The sequence below is a fragment of the Vulpes lagopus genome, chromosome 1 (genome assembly GCF_018345385.1).
Source record: "Vulpes lagopus strain Blue_001 chromosome 1, ASM1834538v1, whole genome shotgun sequence".
Taxonomy (NCBI): domain Eukaryota; kingdom Metazoa; phylum Chordata; class Mammalia; order Carnivora; family Canidae; genus Vulpes; species Vulpes lagopus.
Window position 1 is genome coordinate 160,756,014 of NC_054824.1, and position 21,234 is coordinate 160,777,247.

A 21,234-nucleotide genomic window follows, 5' to 3' on the forward strand; every position below is an offset into this window, starting at 1 on the left:
AATAAGCCTTTTTTTTTTTTTTTTTTTTTTTTTTTTTTTTTTTATACATGAGAGACACACAGAGAGAGAGAGAGAGAGAGAGGCAGAGGGAGAAGCAGGGGGGATCCCTGGGTGGCTCAGCAGTTTAGCGCCTGCCTTCGGCCCAGGGTGTGATCCTGGAGTCCCAGGATCGAGTCCCGTATCAGACTTCCTGCATGGAGACTGCTTCTCCCTCTGCCAGTGTCTCTGCCTCTTTCTCCCTCTCTGTGTATCTCGTGAATAAATAAATAAAAAAAGAGGGAGAAGCAGGCTCCATGCAGGCAGCCAGATGTGGGACTCGATCCTGGGACTCCAGGATCACGCCCTGGGCCGAAGGCAGGCGCTAAACCGCTGAGCCACCCAGGGATCCCCTAAAACAAATAAATCTTAGAAAAAAAAAACAAAAGAACCATACTGTCCAACAGAACTTTCTATGATGGTGGAGATGTTTTACATCTGCATCATCCAGTATGGTGGCCGCTAGCCGGCATAGCTCTCAAATGCTTGAAATGTGGCTAGTATACCTGAGCTGAATTTTTTTTATTTTATTTCATTTCAATTAATTTAAATAGGTACATGCGAGTGGTAGCTGCTGCATTAGACAGCACAGCCTTAGCTTGTTGAAGGCACTGCTTTTTTTTCTCTTGTACCTGCTGTTACTGATGAAAGCCTGATGCTGAAATGAATTTATTCCTTTACGGCAAACCTGATTATTTTCCTTTGGAAGCATTCAGCCTCCTGATTCTTGATGTTCCAGAATTTCAATTTGTGTACCTTTGGGTCATTTTGTGTTGATGTGTTGTACACTACAAGGGCCCTTTCAATATGATGGCACCTGTCTTTCACTTGTGGAAAATTGTTCTATTACTAATTGTTTTGACTTCATCATTCTCTCTAGTCTCTTTTTTTGGAATTTCTTTTAGTTGTATTTGGACCTCTTTGGTAACTTGTATGTTTCTTTTTTTTTCCCCATGTGTCCTTTCCCACCATTTCTTTTGTCCTTTTTATTCTTTCTGAGAGATTTCTTCAACTCTCTGTTGAATTCTTTTTTAACAATTATTTTTATGGCCCTGTAGCTGTTTCTTGGCTTTTTCCCATCATATTTTATTCTGGTTTTATTGACAAAATATAGTTTTTGAGTGCCTTTGAGGATTCAGTCCTCCTTTGGTCCCTAAATTACCTCTTTCTTCTCAGGTCCTTTTCTTCTTCTTTTTTTTTTTTTTTAATACTGCAGAACTTCTTTGATATATGATAATTATTGATTGCATATATTTGGAATGAGGCATTTAAGCTTTTATTTTTTTTTATTTTTATTTTTTTAAAAGATTTTATTTATTTATTTATTCATGGAGACAGAGAGAGAGGCAGAGACACAGGCAGAGGGAGAAGCAGGCTCCATGCAGAGAGCCCGATGTGGGACTCGATCCAGGGTCTCCAGGATCACGCCCTGGGCTGCAGGCGGTGCTAAACCGCTTCGCCACCTGGGCTGCCCTTAAGTTTGTATTTAAATTCCAGTTAGTTAACATACAGTGTAGTATTACTTTCAGGTTTACAATTTAGTGAGCCAGGAAAAAAAAAAAAAAAACAATTTAGTGAGCCAGTACTTCCTTATAATACCAGTGCTCCTTACAAGTACACTTCTTAATCCCTATCACTTATTTCACCCATTCTCCACTCACATCCCAGAATGAGGCATTTAAAAGCTGATTGTGGAGGACGCCTGGGTGGCTCAGCCATTGGTCATCTGCCTTCTGCTCAAGGCATGGTGCCAGGTCCTGGGATCAAGTCCCACATCGGGCTCCCTGTGAGGAGCCTGCTTCTCCCTCTGCCTGTGTCTCTGCCTCTGTCTCTGTGCTTCTCATGAATAAATAAATAAAATCTGTATTTAAAAAAAAAAAGGGTAGGTTTAGTGTAGGGGGGGGAGCAGCAGAGCCATTGACCATTCCCTGAGAAACCAAAGCTCCATAAGAGTCCTGAGCCTGCCCTCTAGCCTTCTGCAGGGTAGTTCAGTTCTTTCTGTGCTGAGGCCACTCCATATTTCTCCAGGCCAGAGCTTCCTGCATCTTGCTGCTTTAATTGTTCCTACTCCATTTGCAGCCTACCATAAATTTGCAGAAATCTCTTTGCCAGTGCCCCACCACCACCACCCTTTATTCCCTTCTGTTTTTGATTATGGTGAGATTAATTTTGTAATTCCTTTAGTATCATTTTGAAAGAGTTGAGGGAGGGAATGAAGATCATCTCATGTTCTATTGGGAACAAGAAATCATTTGTACAGCAAGAAGAATAAATCAACCCCACTTTAAAAAAAAAAAGAATGTGAATAAGTCTTTTTCTTTATCACAGGAAGTCTTACCTATATTCCTGAAAGCCAATAGAAACTGGAATTCTCCAGTTGCTAAGTCCATAATGGAGGAGCAAAGATCAGGACTAACGAGACTAATGGAAATCCAAGAGGATGATGTGGTCCTGCTAACTGCTGGAGAGCACAAGAAAGCAGTAAGAAAAACTACCTCTAAACATTTGTACTGTTGATGCTGAATGATGCCTCTCTTCTCCTGTGTACATAGTACATACTTAAAATTGACTTTTAATTTCATAAAATGAAGCTGTTCTACATCAGTTTTGTATTAATAAATACTTTTGGGCACTAAATAATGCATTGTATCAAAACTAGAGTTATTTTTCATCAGCTACCGGCCTCTATTGGCATTGCTCACACAGTGATAATTGTGATAATTGGCATTGTTCACACAGATTAGATCTGGCTCTGATTAGGAAAGCCACTTAGGTAAAGGGCTATTTATTGGTATTCCTTGTAGGACTGTGAAAAATATATTTTCATTGTCAAAGTTTTGCAGATTAGGAAAATTTGGTAATCCCAAACTTTTGTAGATAATGCATTCCTAAAACTGTGGAGGGATAGATCAGAAGTCTACTGGACTGACAGACATCTCTGGCCCTACTTGGTCAAGGCAGGACCCTTCTATCTCTGGAACAGCAGCTGTCAGGTGATGAATACCACCATACCGTGGCTAAATCACCACTCTGCAGATGTATGGAAGACTGAACTTAGCCATAGAGATCATTGTAAAATACATAGAAGTATGGAATATAAGTCAAACATGAATATTGAAAATATAGGAGGAAGGTCAAGTGCAATATAAATTCTTTGTTGCACTGAAGTACAACATGATTTCTTTATAGCAATGGTGTCTAATTAGTGCTTTATCAAGTCCATTCTTCTAATAATGTGCTATTGTTTCATTGTTTCTTCCAAAGGAAAAGTTTCAGAGTTCGGTTTCAGTGCTAAATGTAACCTACTGTCAGAGCTGGCTGGCTGGCTTAGTTGGAAGAGCATGCAATCTTGATTTCAGGGTCATGAGCTCAAGCCCCATATTGGGTATAGAGATTACATTAAATAAATAAAAATTTAAAAGATATCTTTTAAATAAGTAAATTAAGTAAATGTAACTCCCTGTCTTTCCCCTGCAATACTGAAATAAAGAAAGCTATTTAATTATAAATTTATTTTGATACTGTAGTCATCTTTTTAATGAATTCATTTATCAACATTAGTTTCTAATACCACATGAACAGTGCTGATAAACTTGCTGGGGAATGCACCAGTTCATTACTTACAAAAGAGCTTGGGATTTTGTATTATATGAATATCCTGCTGCAAACTCATTTGGTCATTCCACTTTCCCCTAGTATGAGGTTGAAACTACTGGTGGTGTTCTCTCAGGAAGGTATCATTCAAATTCCTACTAGGATTCCTTGAAAGAACTGGAAACCAGACTTAAAACGAATGGCATTAGCATTCTGAATATGTCACAGTTCAAGTATCCTGTGTGGATATTTTATGTAAGCTAGAGGAACCCATCAAATGATATTCAGTACATGTCTCCAGGCCTGGTTTCCGTTCTGACAGCCCCTTCTCATGGAAGATCTGCATATTGTAGTACTTAGCACTTAGTAAACTAACTGTTTGCTCAGCATGGTTCTGAGTATTTTGTGTAGATTGACTCATTTAATACTCATGCCAGTGGTATTGAGAGGACTGATACAGTTACTATTCTAAGATAAGAAAACTGAAGCACTGAGATTAGAATTTGCTCACACAACAGTGAGGCAGTGGCGGAACCACGTTTCTAACCTATGAAGTCTGGCTTCAGAAGTCACCTGGGTGGCACAGTAGTTGAGCATTTGCCTTTGGCTCAGGTTGTAATCTCAGGGTTCTGAGATTGAGTCCCACATCCGGCTCCCTACCGGGAGCCTGCTTCTCCCTCTGCCTGTGTCTCTCTCTATGTATCTCACGAATAAATAAATAAAGTCTTTTTTAAAAAGTCACTCTTAAACAAACCCCTCATCCGTACTGCCCCTCTAATAATAGCCAACATTTATTGGATATCAGCTATGTGCCAGGCACTCATTAGAGCCTCAAAATACCCCCACAGAAGAAGTCAGGAAAACAATCCCATCAGAGCTGCCGTAATTGCACCACACATGTCCTATCTCACTAGATCTTCACAACAGCCTTTTGGAGTAGATCTGCTTATCTAAACTATCCTATGGAAAAGGGTGCAGAGAAGCGAGTCAGTAGCCAAACTGGAGATAAAGCCAGGTCAGGCAAGCTCAGCTACCTCTGCCCAGTCACTGTTACCAAATCGTTACCTGGTCTACCCAGTGTGATGGTCATTGTCAACCATGTTTCAATCCCATCATCCTCTGATCTTTGTCCCCCAAGAGGCCCAGAGTATCTCATCTATTAATTGTCTAATCTCTTCTCAGAGGACAGCCCAGCTGGAGAGTCCAGCTTGTGTCATAACGGTTAAATCAGTGTTTGCATCTTCTGTTTGCAGTGCTCTGTGCTGGGAAAATTAAGACTGGAATGTGCTGACCTTCTAGAAGCAAGAGGATTGGTGCTTCGTGACCCAGCTCTCTTCTCTTTCCTTTGGGTTGTGGATTTCCCACTCTTCCTTCCCAAGGAGGAAAATCCTGAAAAGCTGGAGTCAGCCCACCACCCATTTACTGCTCCTCACCCCAGTGATGTCCAGCTCCTATACTCTGAACCTGAGAAGGTACCATGTCTGTACTTCCAAATAAAAAGGAAATGTGGAAACAAAGCCAGAGGCATTCAGATTTCACAGTCTGACCCAGTTCTGGAAGCCTCAGAAGAGATGGTCAGCTTTGAGCCCATAGTTAATACATAGTCTCTGAGTAGCTGCAGTGACTTCAACCTGTAGAACAGAAACTTAGAAATTTTCTCTAACGTAAAGGCTCTATGAATCTTCTAGGTCCGTAGCCAACACTATGACTTGGTTTTAAATGGCAATGAGATAGGAGGTGGTTCTATCCGAATTCATGATGCGGAGCTCCAGCGTTACATTCTGGCAGAGTTACTAAAGGTAACATCATCTTCTAACCTGTTTGGTTTTTTAACCAAAGTATCTGTTGTTTTAGCTGGCATTGGTGGTATAGTAATGAGCATTCTAGCATTTCCAGAATGTTTGTGGGTTTCTTTTTTAGTTTGTCATGAATGAAGGATTGACTAGATACAGAGTAGTGTTGGCTTGTCTCTCTACCTTTAGTGTAAGACTGAAAAATAAATGACCATAATAGCCGTTTATTAGTGCTATTTGTGCCAGGCACTAAGTTCTTTATACGCACTGACACATTTAATCCTCACAATTACTTTTTGAGATAAATACCCTTATTCTGCCCATTTCAAAGATGAGTGACTGAGGCAGATTAATTAATTTGCCCAGAGTCACACAGCACAGAAGTAAACTGAGCCACTATTTGAATCCAGGTCAGTGGCTCTCCAGCCCGAGCTTCTAACTTCTTAACCACCACCCTGCACAAAAATGATGCTGTCAGAAATGCATGGAAATGATGATGCTAGAGAAAGGGCCAGATTTAAAATAATTTTGTATCATTTAATAGGGGCAGGGAGGTATTTTAATGATAGTGGGATAATCGGAATTTTAAAAAGAAGAGTCTCTACAGATACATGCCTAAGAATCTGCAGTTTCTTGATGATTCCATAGAAGGTCAGGATAGATTTCAGGAAAGAAAACATCCAAGAAAATCTGATCCTGAGAGATCATTTTGCCATATTAACTAATAGGTGGGAGGTAGGGTGAAAGAACTTTATTTGAGAACAGGATTGGAAAAGTCAAACCCCAAACTCCCTGTCAGCTTTAAGGACATTGCGACCTCCCTTAACTTGTCTCCTCCCAACTTGAGGCATCCAGTCTTCAGTTTCCAGCCCATTTTCTTCCTTCCTTTAACTGTTAAGCTCATTTAAGAGTCAGTGAGAATTCATTGCTTCTGCTTCTTCCCTACCACTGGTGGTTCTCAGCCCTGCTGCACATTAGAACAGAATCAAGTGGAAAGTGTTAAAAACAAAAAACCACCCCGCTACTCCAGATCAATTAAATAAAAGGCTCTAAGTGTGAGGCCTTAGCATTTGTTCCTTAAAAGCTCCCCACTTGTTTCAGATCTGTAGCCTGGTGAGAGAACCTTTGTCAGGTACATTTTCAGCATATCCACACATATTGCCCCACATAAGTTAACTTGCACAGCCACCAAAGAACAAGCCTGTTCTTGGCTCCCAAGATGTCCTACCTTCCTCTTCCCGCTTAATAATGTTCTCTTCCCTTGACCCTGTGATAGGACAGTTTCCTACCTCTCTGAGCCCACATCTCCATGTCCTTGATTGGTGTTACTCTGTTGGCATTATCATTATAATCCTAGCTACATTTACTGAGTTCCAGGCATTTCTCTGCATGTTTTAATATCTGTGACTTGCCCTATTCTCTTGCTAAACTATAAACCTCCTAAGATATTTTTAATTCATCTGTTTTTTTTTTCCCTTTAGCACCGAAGCTTACCAAGGACCCTCAGTGTATATTCAAATTGAATTATGTTTTGAATTTCAGGAAGATGTGAAATTGCTTTCCCATCTGCTCCAGGCTTTAGAATTTGGGGCACCCCCTCACGGAGGAATTGCCTTAGGTAAACAACTCTCCTTTTCCAAGCTAAATTTCATTCCATAATCCTGTGTCTCAAATTTGGGCTCAGTTTACAAGCAAGGGCAGAGAAGGAGAGGAGAGGATAAAAAGGATAGGGTGCAAGGAGCCCAAGAATTCTAGAAGAATTTAAGTTTATATTTTCATTTTGTTATTTCGTTGATACGGGTTTAAAATGCATTTTACTGGTTAAAGGTAAAACTTGACTGATAATTTGCGTTTGAAAGATTTCTTAATAGAATAAAACTTCAGTCTTAAGTCAGTATTGCTCAGATCCCTGGGGGCTCACAGATGCATTCATAGGAGTCTGGAAAGCACAGCTCCCAAGTATTCAGCTTGTGTGAAAGTAGGAATATGCCAGTGCCCTTCTGCTGTGGTTGCTCACCTTGCTTTTTTTTTTTTTTTTTTTTTAATCAAACATGGAAGAGTGAGAAATTTTCATTTTCAGAAGCTCACCTAGATTGTAGGTCCTCACTAGCAAGGGCTTTTTTTTTTTAAACAATTTTATTTATTTATTCATGAGAGACAGGGAGGCAGAGACATAAGCAGAAGGAGAAGCAGGCTCCCTCCTGGGAGCCTGATGCAGGACTTGATCCCAGGACCCCAGGATCACAACCTGAACCAAAGGCAGACGCTCAGCCACTGAGCCACCTAGGTGCCCCACCAGCCTGGGCTTCCATCTGTGTTCTTGGAGTACCCTGCACAGCACTTGATTTTTGTCAACCTTTAGAAAACCCTTGCTAAGGACTTATTAATTGCTGTGACTTAATTTGAGCCTATAAATATCCTGAGCATTTTTCTAGAATAAGATAGAAAAGAACCTTTCAGACAAACAGAAGTTCCCTTGAAAAGGCAGGGAACTCTGCTTTGCCGCAGCTTGTTAAAGACTTGTATTTAAAAGTTCTTTACAACCTTTGTGGAAAAGTTCTCACTCCCAGCCTTAGATTACATTCTCATCTGTTACCTTTGTATTTTACTTCCAGGGTTAGACAGACTGATCTGCCTTGTCACTGGAGCACCAAGCATCAGAGATGTCATAGCCTTCCCTAAGTCCTTCAGGGGGCATGACCTCATGAGCAATGCCCCAGATTCTCTCCCTCCTGAGGAACTGAAGCCCTATCATATCCAAGTCTCCTGGCCAGCAGACTCAGAAGCAGAAAAGAGCTCATTGAATCAGCCATACTGTCCAGAAAGTTGAGCTTTTGGGTTTTGTCTGCATTGCTTCCTGAGGGTAAAAACAGATGCGGACTTCTGCCAGGGGTCTGATAAGCAGGTCATTAGGTGGGAGGAATCCAGACCATGTTCTCACCACAACTAAGAAACAGAAGGTATCCGATTTTGACTTGATAACATGCATTATTAGGATTTTTTGTTTGGGACTTTTTTTTGCAGTTTCTGTTATTTGGAGAGGTGTGAAAATGGCCCTTTGTCTGAATAATATACTAGCTTAGTGTTTTCTCATCATGTTTTTCGTGCTTGGATAGTAAATTGTTCACTTAGGACAGAAGTAATCAGACCATGTGAAATGTGGGGAAATGCTTGCCCTTTAGACTAGTCAGTTGTTGGAGGGGTCAATTCAACCACCCTCATCAAGAGAGTCTATAAATTAAGCTAGATAGTGACCTTTCAACTCTTGGCATAATATAGTAAGAAACATCATGATATAATGCAAAAAAAAAAAATTACTGAAATGAAAGTCACAGAATCTTAGCGTTTCACCTTGAGGAAGTTACATAAGCCTCCTTTCCTGCTTATATGAAATGGAAACACTACTTGCTCTGGCTACCTCACGGGGCTCTTCTTACCAGAACTAGAGTAAATGATGTATATGAAAGGAAATGTAAGTGAAAAAGCTTTGGAAAACTATAAAGCATTGTACAAATGTAAGATAATGGTATCATTTATCTGTAAACAGATACAAGTATATCTATGTATCTTATAGCCTAAGATTAAATAAAACTGATATCTAATAGTATAGGAAAAACAGTAATTTTATTAATTAGCTTTCTATTTATGTTTCTTTTTTTTTTAAGATTTTATTTATTTATTCATGACAGACACAGAGAGAGAGAGAGAGGCAGAGACACAGGCAGGGGGAGAAGCAGACTCCATGCAGGGAGCCCGATGTGGGACTCGATCCCCAGGGCTCCAGGGTCATATCCCGGGCTGAAGGCGGCGCCAAACCACTGGGCCATTGGGGCTGCCCTCTATCTTTAAAAATAATTATTGGGGTGCCTGGTTGGGTCAGTGGATAGAACATGCAGCTCTTGATCTTAGGGATGTAAGTTCCAGCCCCACATTGTATGTGAAGATTACTTAAAAATAAAGTCTTTAAAAAATAATAAAACAATAATAATCCCTAAATAGCATTTCTCCTCAATCATAAGTAATTGAAAATACTGATCTTGGGCCAACCTCGAATATATAGAAAAGTGAACACCGACTATTGTAATTTTTTTACACATTCTATGACATAAATAAAATTTATAATTAATCATTATGAAATGAGAACTAGGCCTTAATTAATGAAAGTATTCTTTTCTCCTTTATCTTCACTTTTGCCTTGACATTCTTTTGAGGTATAATTTCTAAGTACCAATTATCAGTCTTATATCCTTGCCTAGTTTTCTTAGTGTTCTAAGCAAAACAATCCTTTAGTTGTTTCTATTTGAAAATAAAATCAGCTTTCCTTCCGGTTTTAATACGGTTTTAATCTCTTGCTCAGTAGACCAAGAAGAGTGTGAATGTTTCTCACTGCTGCAATAAAGTGGTTCACCGTTAGGTGGAGCTATTCTCTAAGTCCTTTTTTTTTTATTTGTTTTTAATGAAGCTCGATTTCCCATCATAACAGTATATCACCCAGTGCGTCATCACATCAAGTGCCTTCCTCAGTGCCCGTCACCCAGTCACCCCATCCCCCCCGCCTGCCTCCCCTTCTACTACTCCTTGTTTCCCAGAATTAGGAGTCTCTCATGTTTTGTCACCCTAATTTTTCCCACTCATTTTTTTCTCCTTTCCCTATAATCCCTTTCACTAATTTTTATATTCCCCTGTGCAAGTGAAACCATGGTATTATGCTGAGTGAAGTAAGTCAACCAGAGAAGGACAATCATAAAAAGTAAGTCCTTGAACCCAGTCTTCCCATCTGTGAGTGTACTCTGGAGCAAGAAAATTCTTGCTGGCAGGGCCTTCCTGATGAGAAAGGGTATCCAAGTCTGTCTACCCTTTCTTGGTGGAGAGAATTTGTAGAGATTCCATTTGACAGTTGGGGAAATGGAGTTTACTTCCATTTATCCCCTGTGGGATAAGTGTAATTCACTATTGATTGTGGGAAGCCTGATTCTGACTAAAATGTTGTCTTTCTATCCTGGAAATGAGAGTTCCAGGAGACACTTAAAATCCAGAGAATATATTCTAGGCTATAAATACCAAAGGCTACCAGTCCTCAGAAGTCAAACAGTCCTATATTTCAAAGACCTGGTTATTTTGGGCATCACTTGGCTTTTCTTCAGTCTTGCCTCTCTGGGGAAAAAAACAAAATGCTTATTCTGAAATCCAGGGAAAAGTCACTATTTTAATCTTTATGAGTGGGGGTGAAATTTTAAATTGTCTTTTCTCAAAAATTAAGGAACTACTTAATGAAGTTGAAAATAAAACAGCCAAGACTTTGAAAGGCACAGTGTGATCATACACCAGACGCTGAGTTTATTTCAAATCCTATTTCCCCACTTTCCTAAGAAATTTAGATTTATCCTGTGTTGCAGATTTCAGAAACATGGTAAGCCAGTGCCAGCTACAACATCAATAGTTATTTTTATTAGCTTCAAGAGAGCTTTGTCTTATGAACAATATTTCCTTGTTGGGAACAGATTTGTCAGATGATGAGTACGATGGGATCGCTTTATGCTCTTGGGCTTTCCCTGCATAAAAAGATGCATCTGTCCAACTACTCCAGTATTCCCTTCTCCAAAGAACCAGAACTCTATAGCACTGATCACATTCCTTGCTACTGGTTTTTTTAAGCATAACCCATCCTAAAAATACTGCCTTAAGGATACTTTTTTTTCACTTATTTTGAGGAAGGTGAGTTACTTTGTAAGATGAGAAATAACCAAGTACATTGTAAGAATATCAGAGGAGACAGCTGTGTAAAGAGTTACACATGTAAGTCCTGCAATAATGCACATTTGAGTCAGTCTTTATTTAAGACAGTGTACTTGGTAGAAAGAGCTTGTGTGAGTTGGACAAACCTGAGTTACTGTTTTTGTTGAAATATATGAAGAAAACCTGGCCTCACATAAGTGTGAAGTTGGAAAAGGGAGAAGTATTTCAATAGCCTTCCTGATGATTATGGATATTCTTCTTTGATACTATACAAAAGCTTGACAGGTTCCTTAAAGGTTAGTGGCAATGTGGAATCTGAAATCCTATTGATAAACTTTTCTAAAGACCATTGGGTTGACCTTGTATTTTGAATACAACTTTTATGCATGCTTTTGTAACACCACACATTGATCATTTGGAAAATATTGGTACACTGAGTTATACATGTCTTCCAAATGTTGACATATTTCAGCACACAGTATCTAAAAAGTGACATTAATATCACCACTGATCTCATCACAAATCTTTAAGTATGAAGAAGCCATAAGGGCACGGTGACCGGTACAAGCTTTCCAAAATTCTGTTTTTCATTTGAAAGCTTGAATTTCCCCATTGCCAACAAAGAAAGACCATCAGTTATTTTCCAAACTTACTCATTTTTTCTTTTTTTTCTATTTTAAGATGTATTTATTTAGTAAGAGAGAATCCCAAGCAGATTCCAGGCTGAGCAGGGAGCCTGCTGTGGGGCCTGATCTCACAATCCTGAGATCATGACCTGAGCCGAAACCAATTAGACACTTAACCAACTATACCACCCAGGTGCCCCCAAACTTATTGTTTGTTTGTTTTGATTTTTTTATTATTACTTAACAAAGCTTCATCTTTTTTTTTAGCTTTCTGACTCTGTGCTTGTGCCTTCAACACTTTCACAACAATTTTCTGCTCCTCAAAAAGGAAAGCATGTTTGATCCTGTCACAAACACAGCACACATAGAACCACTATAGGCCCTGCTGATGTGTTTTTTCATTTTAGACAATCTCATAAGGACTTTAGGTTTCACGGCATGAACTCCTCGAAGTCGGCCTGGACACATCCACATGCAGACTGTGGTGCTTTCCCGACCGTCTTGGTATAAAGGTAAACGATTCTATTACCAGGGATCCGGGACAGCATAGTTTTGCTAGAGGCTATATTGTAGGACAGCCTATGACGGTATGTCAAATGCTGAACTATTCTGAACGCCTACAGATGCTGTCCCTGGAAGAGCCTTATTCGTTTTTTTAGAAAATATCTGCCAAATACCCAAGTATGAATAATCTCAACTTGTTAGCCTTGTTTTAAGCAAAAATGATTATTGTATGGAAAAAAGCACATAGTTCAGCTTGTTGGAGCACCTGACTGGCTCAGTCAGTGGAGTGTGTGACTCTTGATCTCAGGGTTGTAGGGTCAAGCCCCACACTGGGTGTAAATTTTTTATTTAAAAAATAAATAAAAGATTCAGATGTCTTTAAAAAAAATACTGCACGTTATTTTTCTAGAAAAAAAAAATCATACTTTGTTATATGATGGAATGCTTCTCATGTATGTCCTCTTCTATCAAAATATTTAAATGACGTGTATTCAAAGTCAGGATTCAATAAGTAAAATTCCAAAATGATGAGCAATATATTAAAATTTGTAATCTTTATGCTTCTCAAAAAGTTTTCTGATTCAGATAATGGCACTTTTATAAGAGGAAACAAGAAAGCATATACAGAGAATACATAGAAGTTTTATATATAAAAAAGTTTATAAAAATTTAGAAAACTAGATTTTGGGGGCAGTTTTTAGAGTACTATTTCAGGCAGTGGGAGTTTATAAATGAATATTTTGGCACACAACTACTATTCATATAACATCACTGAATATTTAAACAATAGTAGCTTAGGACTTCACTTTAGCAATATGGTAGAGTAACTATCCTAGAAAATCTTGTACAGAACACCTAAAACTCCTATATAAAATATTTCTTTGAATCTTTTTATTTTTAAAAAATTTTATTTAGAGAGAGAAAGAACAATTAGAGGGAGAGGCAGAGGAAGAGAGAAGAATCTCAAGCAGGTGCTGTGCTGAGCACGGAGCCTGACGTGGGACTCTATCTCATGACCCTGAGATCATAACCTGAGCTGAAATCAAAAGTCAGTCATGTAATCAACTGAACTATCCAGGCACCCCTCTTTGAATCTTTTGAAATGTATAAATAAACTAGTAAGAAAGTAAGGGAGCTCCTTAGAGACCAGAAATGTCTGGACACTGATGTAATTAGGTGCTGAAGTTGTCAGTGTCCTGGGGTAATGCTGATCTTGTGTGACCTAGGGGTTTGGTTTTGATGGATCATGAGAGGAAATGGGCAAACAAAGCCTACTGCCTCCTGTGTAAGTCGAGAACTTAGATAAGAGATCCCCTTGTAAAACAAGTTCCTGAAAGGATACCCCCTCAGTAGAGGGTGATGATGAAGAAACTTCTGTTTGCTTTGGCTCTGGGTAATAGCCCAGGGAAAGGGAGGGGGTGATGGTGGAGGAGGGGTGTTGGTGGGGAATCTGCTCTGAGCATTCACAACCACAAGCTGACACTTAACAAAGGTTTGAACAATTTCCAAGCTAAGCTTCATAGTGTTCCTAGGTTGATAAAAGCAAATGCAAAAGAAAACCACTTAAGCCCAGTTCTCAAAGAATTTCTGAAGATAAAGTTCCAAGGAACATAATCTCACAATTTTTTTTATCATAAAACACCCAAGGAAACAAGCTGCTGCTATTGAGACATGATCTGCAGACACACAAACAGAATCAGATTTGCAAATATTTAATGTATTGGTACTATCGGAGGCTGACAACAAACCATATATGATATTTATAGAAATAGAGAATTAAATTTGTGAGTAGGGTATAAGAAATGATAAAAATAGCCAGGCAAATTTGGAGGGGACTAAAGAGCACTACATATAGGGACACCTGGGTAGCTCAGTCAGTTAAGCGTCTGCCTTCTCAGGTCATGATCCTGGAGTCTTGAAATCAACTCCAGAGTCTGGCTTCCTGCTTAGTGTGGAGTCTGCTTCTCCCTCCCCTTCTGCCTCTACCTCTCACTCATGCTGTCTCTGTCTCTCTCACTTGCTCTCTTTCAAGTACATAAATATTGTTTTAAAAATAGATATAGGGATCCCTGGGTGGCGCAGCGGTTTAGTGCCTGCCTTTGGCCCAGGGCGCGATCCTGGAGACCCGGGATCGAATCCCACGTCGGGCTCCCGGTGCATGGAGCCTGCTTCTCCCTCTGCCTATGTCTCTGCCTCTCTCTCTCACTGTGTGCCTATCATAAATAAATAAAAATGTAAAAAAATAAAAAAAAGAAAGAGTGTAAAAATAGATATAATCATTAACATTCAATAGATGAATTAAAAAGACAGGGGATCCCTGGGTGGCTCAGCAGTTTAGCGCCTGCCTTTGGCCCAGGGCGCGATCCTGGAGTCCTGGGATTGAGTCCCAAATCGGGCTCCCGACATGGAGCCCGCTTCTCCCTCCTCCTGTGTCTCTGCCTCTCTCTCTCTCTCTCTCTCTCTCTCTCTCTCTTTCTCTCTCTCTCTCTATCATAAACAAAATTTAAAAAAAAAAAAACTGACAAAAGAATTAATGAGCCAAAAGATAAACCTGAAGAAATTATTCAAAAAGCAGCACAGAAAATTATGGAAAATACAAAAGAGAGTTAGAAAAAATTAAAGGATTGAATAAAAAGGACTAAGTATGTCTAATCAGAATGCCAAAATGAAAAATAGAAGAAATTGGAGACAGGAATTATTTGAAAAAATGATGACTGAGAATTTAATAATTGAAAGAAATTGAGGAAAGCAAACAAATCTCAAGTACTATAAAGCAGTTTAAAATTTATACCTTGATTACAGAACTCCAAAACCAAAGATATAATCATAAAAGCAACCAGAGAGAGGTACTGTACAAGTATTCTATCTTCAAAGTGCTCAGAGAAAACAGCTGTCAACCTAGAATTAGATAGCCTGCAAACAAACAACTGAGAAAGTTTACCACTAATGTATCTGTTCTAAGGGAATTTCTTTTTTTTAAAGATTTTACTTATTTGACAGAGAACACAAGCAGGGGCAGAAGTAGGAAGAGGAAGAAGCAGACTCCGACCTGAGCAGGGAGTTGATGTAAGGCTTAATCCCAGGACCTGGAATCATGACCTGAGCAGCTGCTCAACCTGCTGGGCCACCCAGGCGCCCCTCGAAGGGAATTTCTTTTTTTTTTTTTTTTCTAAGAAGGGGGGGGGGGGGCAGAGACACAGGAGGAGGGAGAAGCAGGCTCCATGCCAGGAGCCGGACATGGGACTCGATCCCGGGACTCCAGGATCGCGCCCTGGGCCAAAGGCAGGTGCTAAACCACTGAGCCACCCAGGGATCCCCTCGAAGGGAATTTCTAAAGGCACTTTAGGAAGAAGCAAAAATAATCCACAAGTAGGGCTGCCTGATTTTGCAAATTAAAATACAGGAAGCCCAGTCAAAATGGATTTTCAGAAGCAACAATTTCTTAGCGTAAGAATGTCTCAAATGTTGCAAATATTGTGTGGGAGAAGCAGGCTCTATGCAGAAAGCCCAATGCAGGACTCGACCCTGGGACCCCAGGATCACACCCTGAGCCAAAGGCAGATGTTCAACCACTGAGCCACCCAGGCGCCCCTGCTTTAGACTTTAAATGTTTACATTAAAATGCCTGAGGTAAGGGCCACCTGGGTGGCTCAGCAGTGAAGTGTCTGCCTTCAGCTCAGGGTGTGATCCTGGAGTCCCAGGAACGAGTCCCACATCTGGCTCCCTGCATGGAGCCTGCTCCTCCCTCTGCCTATGTCTCTTGCCTCTCTCACTCTGTCTCTCATGAATAAAGAAATAAAATCTTTAAAAATAAATAAAATGCCTGAGATAACCACTAAGAGAATAGAACTAGAGTATTTAACTTCCAAAGAAAAGAATGAAAAGGAAAAAAAGAAGAAACAATTTGAAATATAAAAATAAGACATGCATGAAAAAAAAAGGAAATAAAAGAAATAGAGGGAAGGTGGAAGGAAGAAAGGAAAAGAGAAGGCAAAAAAACCCCAGAAAAAGTGAGGCACCATATTTGTGAATTTAAAGGTGCAAAATAGCTATCAGCTCTTCCTAAAGTGTTAATAGATTAAATTCAATTCCAATCATCAAAGGAGGAAAAATACATTCATTATTGTTCAATTAATATAAAACTCTAGAAACAGGCTAATCTATAGAAATAGAGTCGATCAGCTGTCACCTGGGGATGGGGAGATGGGAAGGCATAAGGAATTACAGAGGGGCCTGAGGAAGCCTTTGGTTGTATGCAATATCATGAATGAATGAATAAAAGGTGCCAGTCTTTCCCACCATGCTACCTGGTACCTATACTCTAAAAGTGGATAAGACCATATTATGTTAGCGTCACATTTACATGAGCCTGGAAGTAATATAATAATTTTAAAGCCTTTGTTCTGCCTTACACAGTGGCACGGTCCTTTCCTCAGGTGTTTTATATGAAAGTGCCTAGTAGAGTCCCTGCCATATGTCCCTGGATGTTGTTAAGTGCCACACAAAGGTAGCTTTAATATGTGACATTCCTTTTCCCAGACATTTCAAGGTCATCCTGGAAACATGTACTAGTTCCGTAGATTTATGGTCAGAAAAAAAAAAAAAGATTTATGGTCAGAACAAGAAAGTGAATCTGGAGAAACTTGTTTGTCTCAAATGTCTGTCAGCCAGCCCTACCTTCCAAGTATAACCAGCATCTGATACTTTTTTGTACCTCCAGGCCAGCACCCTGGTTTGGGTGACCGTCTTCCACGGCAAAAGCTTGTAACAATCTTGCTTGTTAGATTGTTAGACCCCCTCAGCCATCTGTCCATAGGGCCAGATCACTCCTCTGCTCAAAACCTACCAGTGGTTTCCCATCTTAGAGAAAAGGTGGAGTCCTTACAGTGGCCTCCAAAGCCCTCCATAACCTGCCACTTGCTACCTGCTGACCATCTCCCCTGAGCTCCCTCTGTCCCATCCACACTGATGTCCTTGCTTTTCCTGGTGTTCACCAGGCATGAGCCCATGTCCAGGCCTTTGTCCTAGCTGTCACCTAGCAGTTTTCCTCCAGATAATTGTTCACTCCCTAATACCCGCGTGCCTTTGCTCATGTACTGCCTTTTTGGTGAAGATTTCCCTGACGACCATATTCAACCTTATTCAGATGAGCTCCTGCCACCCACCAGCATGCTCTGCCCTCCTTTCCCTGCTTTATTTTTCCTCTGTGGTGTTAATCACATTATCTGGCATGCTGGATTTTATTTGCCCAATAGAATGTAAGCTCCATGAGGGCAGGGATTTTATTTTTGTGGGGTTTTTTTTGTTTTGTTTGTTTCTTGTTTTGTTTTGTTTTGTTTTTTTGCAGTATCTATTCCCAGCACTACTTGGTATAATAGATGTTCAATAAACATCTTTTGAGTGAATTAAGTGAATGAATGATTATTACAGGCCAAGCTCTGGGGGAATTGGGAGGGGGGCATCATGATAATGAATAGATTGTAGTTCCTATCTTGACTTGGAGTTTTTTGCCTGGTAGAGACAAGACACACAAACAGATCATATTGACATGGCGTGATAGGGTTAGATGAAGCCACGCACGGAAGAGACCCTGAGACAGACCTCACCAACAGGGAAGGCCTCCTTAAAGCAGATACTCTCTCAAATGCTGGCAGCTTGCTGCTGATGGTAGTTTAAGTCTTAGCAAGTATTGACCTTTTTACTTCTTTACATTTTAATTTGTGTTCCAAAAAAAAAAAAAAATTAGTGGCAGCTCTGGGTGGTTCAGTCTGTTAAGCAGCTGCCTTCGGTTCAGGTCATGATCTCAGGGTCCTGGGATCGAGCCCTGCATTGGGCTCCCTGCTCAGTAGGGAGTCTGCTTCTCCCTCTCCCTCTGTGCTCCTTCCCAATCTGAGGCTCATGCTCTCTCGAGTAAATAAATTTTTTTTAATTTTTTTTAAAAGATTTTATTTACTTATTCATGAGAGACAGAGACACAGGGAGAAGCAGGCTCCATGCAAGGAGCCTGACGTGGGACTCAATCCCGGGTCTCCAGGATCATACCCTGGGCCGAAGGCAGGTACTAAACCACTGAGCCACCCAGGCTGCCCCGAAAGAAATTCTTTTAATGAAGTACAGTTGACACACAGTGTTATATTAGTTTCAGGTGTACAACATAGTAATCCAATTTCTCTGTATGTTGTAGTATGCTCACCTTAAGTGTATCTACCATCTATTACCATAGGATACTATTGCAAGATCACTGATGATACCCCTCCACTATAACCTTTCATCCCTGTGACTCATTCATTCCACAACTGGAAGCCTGTACCTCCCACTTTTCTTCATTTTGCCCACCCCTACACTCTGGCAACCATCAGTTCTCTGTATGTATGGGTTTGTTTCTGCTAGCACTGACTTGGGGGCACCCGGGTGGCTCAGTCACTTAAGCAGCTGACTGTTGAACAGAGGTCACTGTTGAACAGTGATCTCAGGGTTGTGTTCAGGCTCTACCTTGGGCCCCATGCTGGGATGGCTTGAGATGAATAGGTCACTTAAAGGAACGTTAAACCCAAGTCCAATCAGGTTTATCATCTGTGCAGCACAAAACACCAACACTTCCCCTGGCTTAACACCAGGAGTAAAAGAGAAGGAAATAAAGTTTATCCTTTCCAAGCTCAGGGATTTTCAAGAGCATGAAGATCCCTTTAAAATACATACATGTACAACTTGAAAAGTCCATTTATCTACCTTAGAAGCTGTGACATTTGGAGGCTAATTAAGCATTTTGAATTTTGGAATCCAGCTTGAGAACATAATTACATGGAGAATCTTTGTGCGCCTAGCAAGACAATTAGTAAAACAGATGACATACTAAACTAGAATTGCCATTTGTTGGCCTTCTGGTAGGCTGGGGTCAACTAATGGGTTATTTCCATTATGCTCAAAGAAAACAATTTACATGTGCTTTCACTTAGTAATGGGTGTAATTTTCCAGGGGGCCAAATCACATATTGAAAGAATAAATGTGGAAACCAATTATTCAAACTGGAGTTCCTGGCAACAGAACAGTATCCTACACACCCATCCCTCACCTCCATCGGTGTATAAACGTATGCGACAAGTTAGATTACAGGTTCCAAGGATTGGAGAGCACCTTGTAACTTTTGTAGTCCAAGCTCCCCACCCAGTGCCAGGAGCTTAATCACTTTAGGGCTTTCATTTTTTTTAAATCAGCCCAGCCCTTTTGGATAACCCCAAGTCTGTGTTCCATAAAGCTCCGAAGTCTTTCCCAATCTTCCCTCAAGTCAGCTATGCTGGTTCTAGGTACACACTGGGACTTTTCAGACCAAACGCCAAGACCTTTAATATTCCTGCCTGTAGGTTCTAGTGGTTTTGGCCCTCCAAAGTAGAATTATCCTTCAGGGTACTAATTCTGCCCATTACAATGGTGATACAGTATATTATGATACTGCCATTTATAACCTGTGCAATGTTAACTTTCTTATCCTAAGGTTATCTGTAAAATGGAGTAAATTGCTGTCATTATAAACATTCAAAAACTATTTCTCTTGCCTCATTCAGGTTTTATTAAACAGGATTTGTGCTTCCAGGACACTAGAGATATCCCTTCTGCAGTTTTTCAACCAGCCACAAATTCACCATCCAAGCTATAGACCATCATGAAAGAGACTGCATAATTTGTCAGGACCTTTGGCACCCAGTCACAAATTCTGAGATTGAGCTAATCCCATCTGCAGTTGATTCACTTTCTCCGAATGTCAACTGCCTGTTGGTAACAACTTTGGAAATAGCCTAACAGAATACTTAAGACCCTTTGATGGAGTCCATTCTAGGGAAAAACAGGGACATATAATGGCAATAATGATCACCACAGGTGGTATAGAGCTGGAGCCAGGTGGCAGTACATACTTTACATAGGGCCTCACAGCCTGTACATGAAGGCATCAAGAACTCAAAGTAAATAAAACACATGTACTCTCTCAAGTGTGGAGGTCAGTGTGGCAAGAATTCAAAACCCAATTTTCTTACTCAAAGCATCAAAACTCCCCATCAGACCCCATTGTTTATTTGGGGTGAGCGTTTAATCCTGAATGGGTCACGTGGGTGGCTCAGTGGTTGGGCCGTCTGCCTTTGGCTCGTTGTGATCCAGGGGTCCTGGGATCGAGCCCATCAGGCTCCTCACAGGGAGCCTGCTTCTCCCTCTGCCTGGGTCCTAATCCTTTAGCACAAAAATCCAGAATGATTTGAGTATCCGGTCTTAAAACTATCATAAGTAGGTTAAGCCCTAAGATTAATTGCAAACCCAAATGTTCTACCCCACCCCCTTTAAGCATTAAATGTGAGCTGCAATTTGGTTGGCAGGTTTTTATCTGAGGCTTGTTACCTTCTGTATGCACTCATTAATGGCCAAAACCCCAGTTTTCATTTACCAAATTAGCACTCCTACAAAATACCTACTTTATAAAGGATATTGGTAGAACCACAGTACTCCCTACATTCTTATCAGCTACACAATTTGGGGGCTTTCTTTCAATTCTGTTATGGGGAGAAGATAACTGAATTACTTCCATTATACCATGTATGGACACTATCAAAAGAGCCATCATTATGGTGCTTAATAGCAAGTACTTCTTGAACAGAGATTCCATTCAGCTCTAGAATATTTCTGCAAAATATATAGATCATCTTTCAATCATATCACTATTCTAAATCAAGTGTTTTAAACGAAAAGGGCTATAGTATATTCCTCTGCAAAATTGTATTTTCAAGCCCAAGACATTTTCTAAATTATGTGGAAAGGTTTCGTTTTGTTAAAAAACAGAAACAAAAAAACTATGGTCACAGGGTGTTAAAACTACAAAGATGTCCTATTTCCCTTCCATCCCATGAAATTGAAATAAGCAGTTGAACAGATGGTTTATAAAAATTTATTGAAATTCAAA

The 21,234-nt window shown here is 40.2% G+C and overlaps 1 protein-coding gene and 1 pseudogene across 4 annotated transcripts in view; one reads left to right on the forward strand and one right to left on the reverse strand.

The window, feature by feature from the left end:
- Positions 1–8,719, forward strand: part of DARS2 (aspartyl-tRNA synthetase 2, mitochondrial) — a 28,772-nt gene extending 20,053 nt beyond the window's left edge. For 3 of the 4 annotated variants that reach the window (XM_041724612.1, XM_041724642.1, XM_041724622.1), the window contains 5 exons: positions 2,365–2,517; positions 4,884–5,102; positions 5,319–5,429; positions 6,966–7,041; positions 8,039–8,719. In XM_041724612.1, the coding sequence (XP_041580546.1) occupies positions 2,365–2,517; positions 4,884–5,102; positions 5,319–5,429; positions 6,966–7,041; positions 8,039–8,253 (774 nt within the window). In that variant the 3' untranslated portion in view covers positions 8,254–8,719. Of the gene's footprint in view, positions 1–2,364; positions 2,518–4,883; positions 5,103–5,318; positions 5,430–6,904; positions 7,042–8,038 lie in introns of those variants that run through there. The other variant, XM_041724632.1, reaches the window with a different exon arrangement.
- Positions 8,720–10,517: 1,798 nt separating this feature from the next.
- Positions 10,518–19,368, reverse strand: LOC121487733 (annotated as a pseudogene).
- Between the last annotated feature and the right edge of the window lie 1,866 nt (positions 19,369–21,234).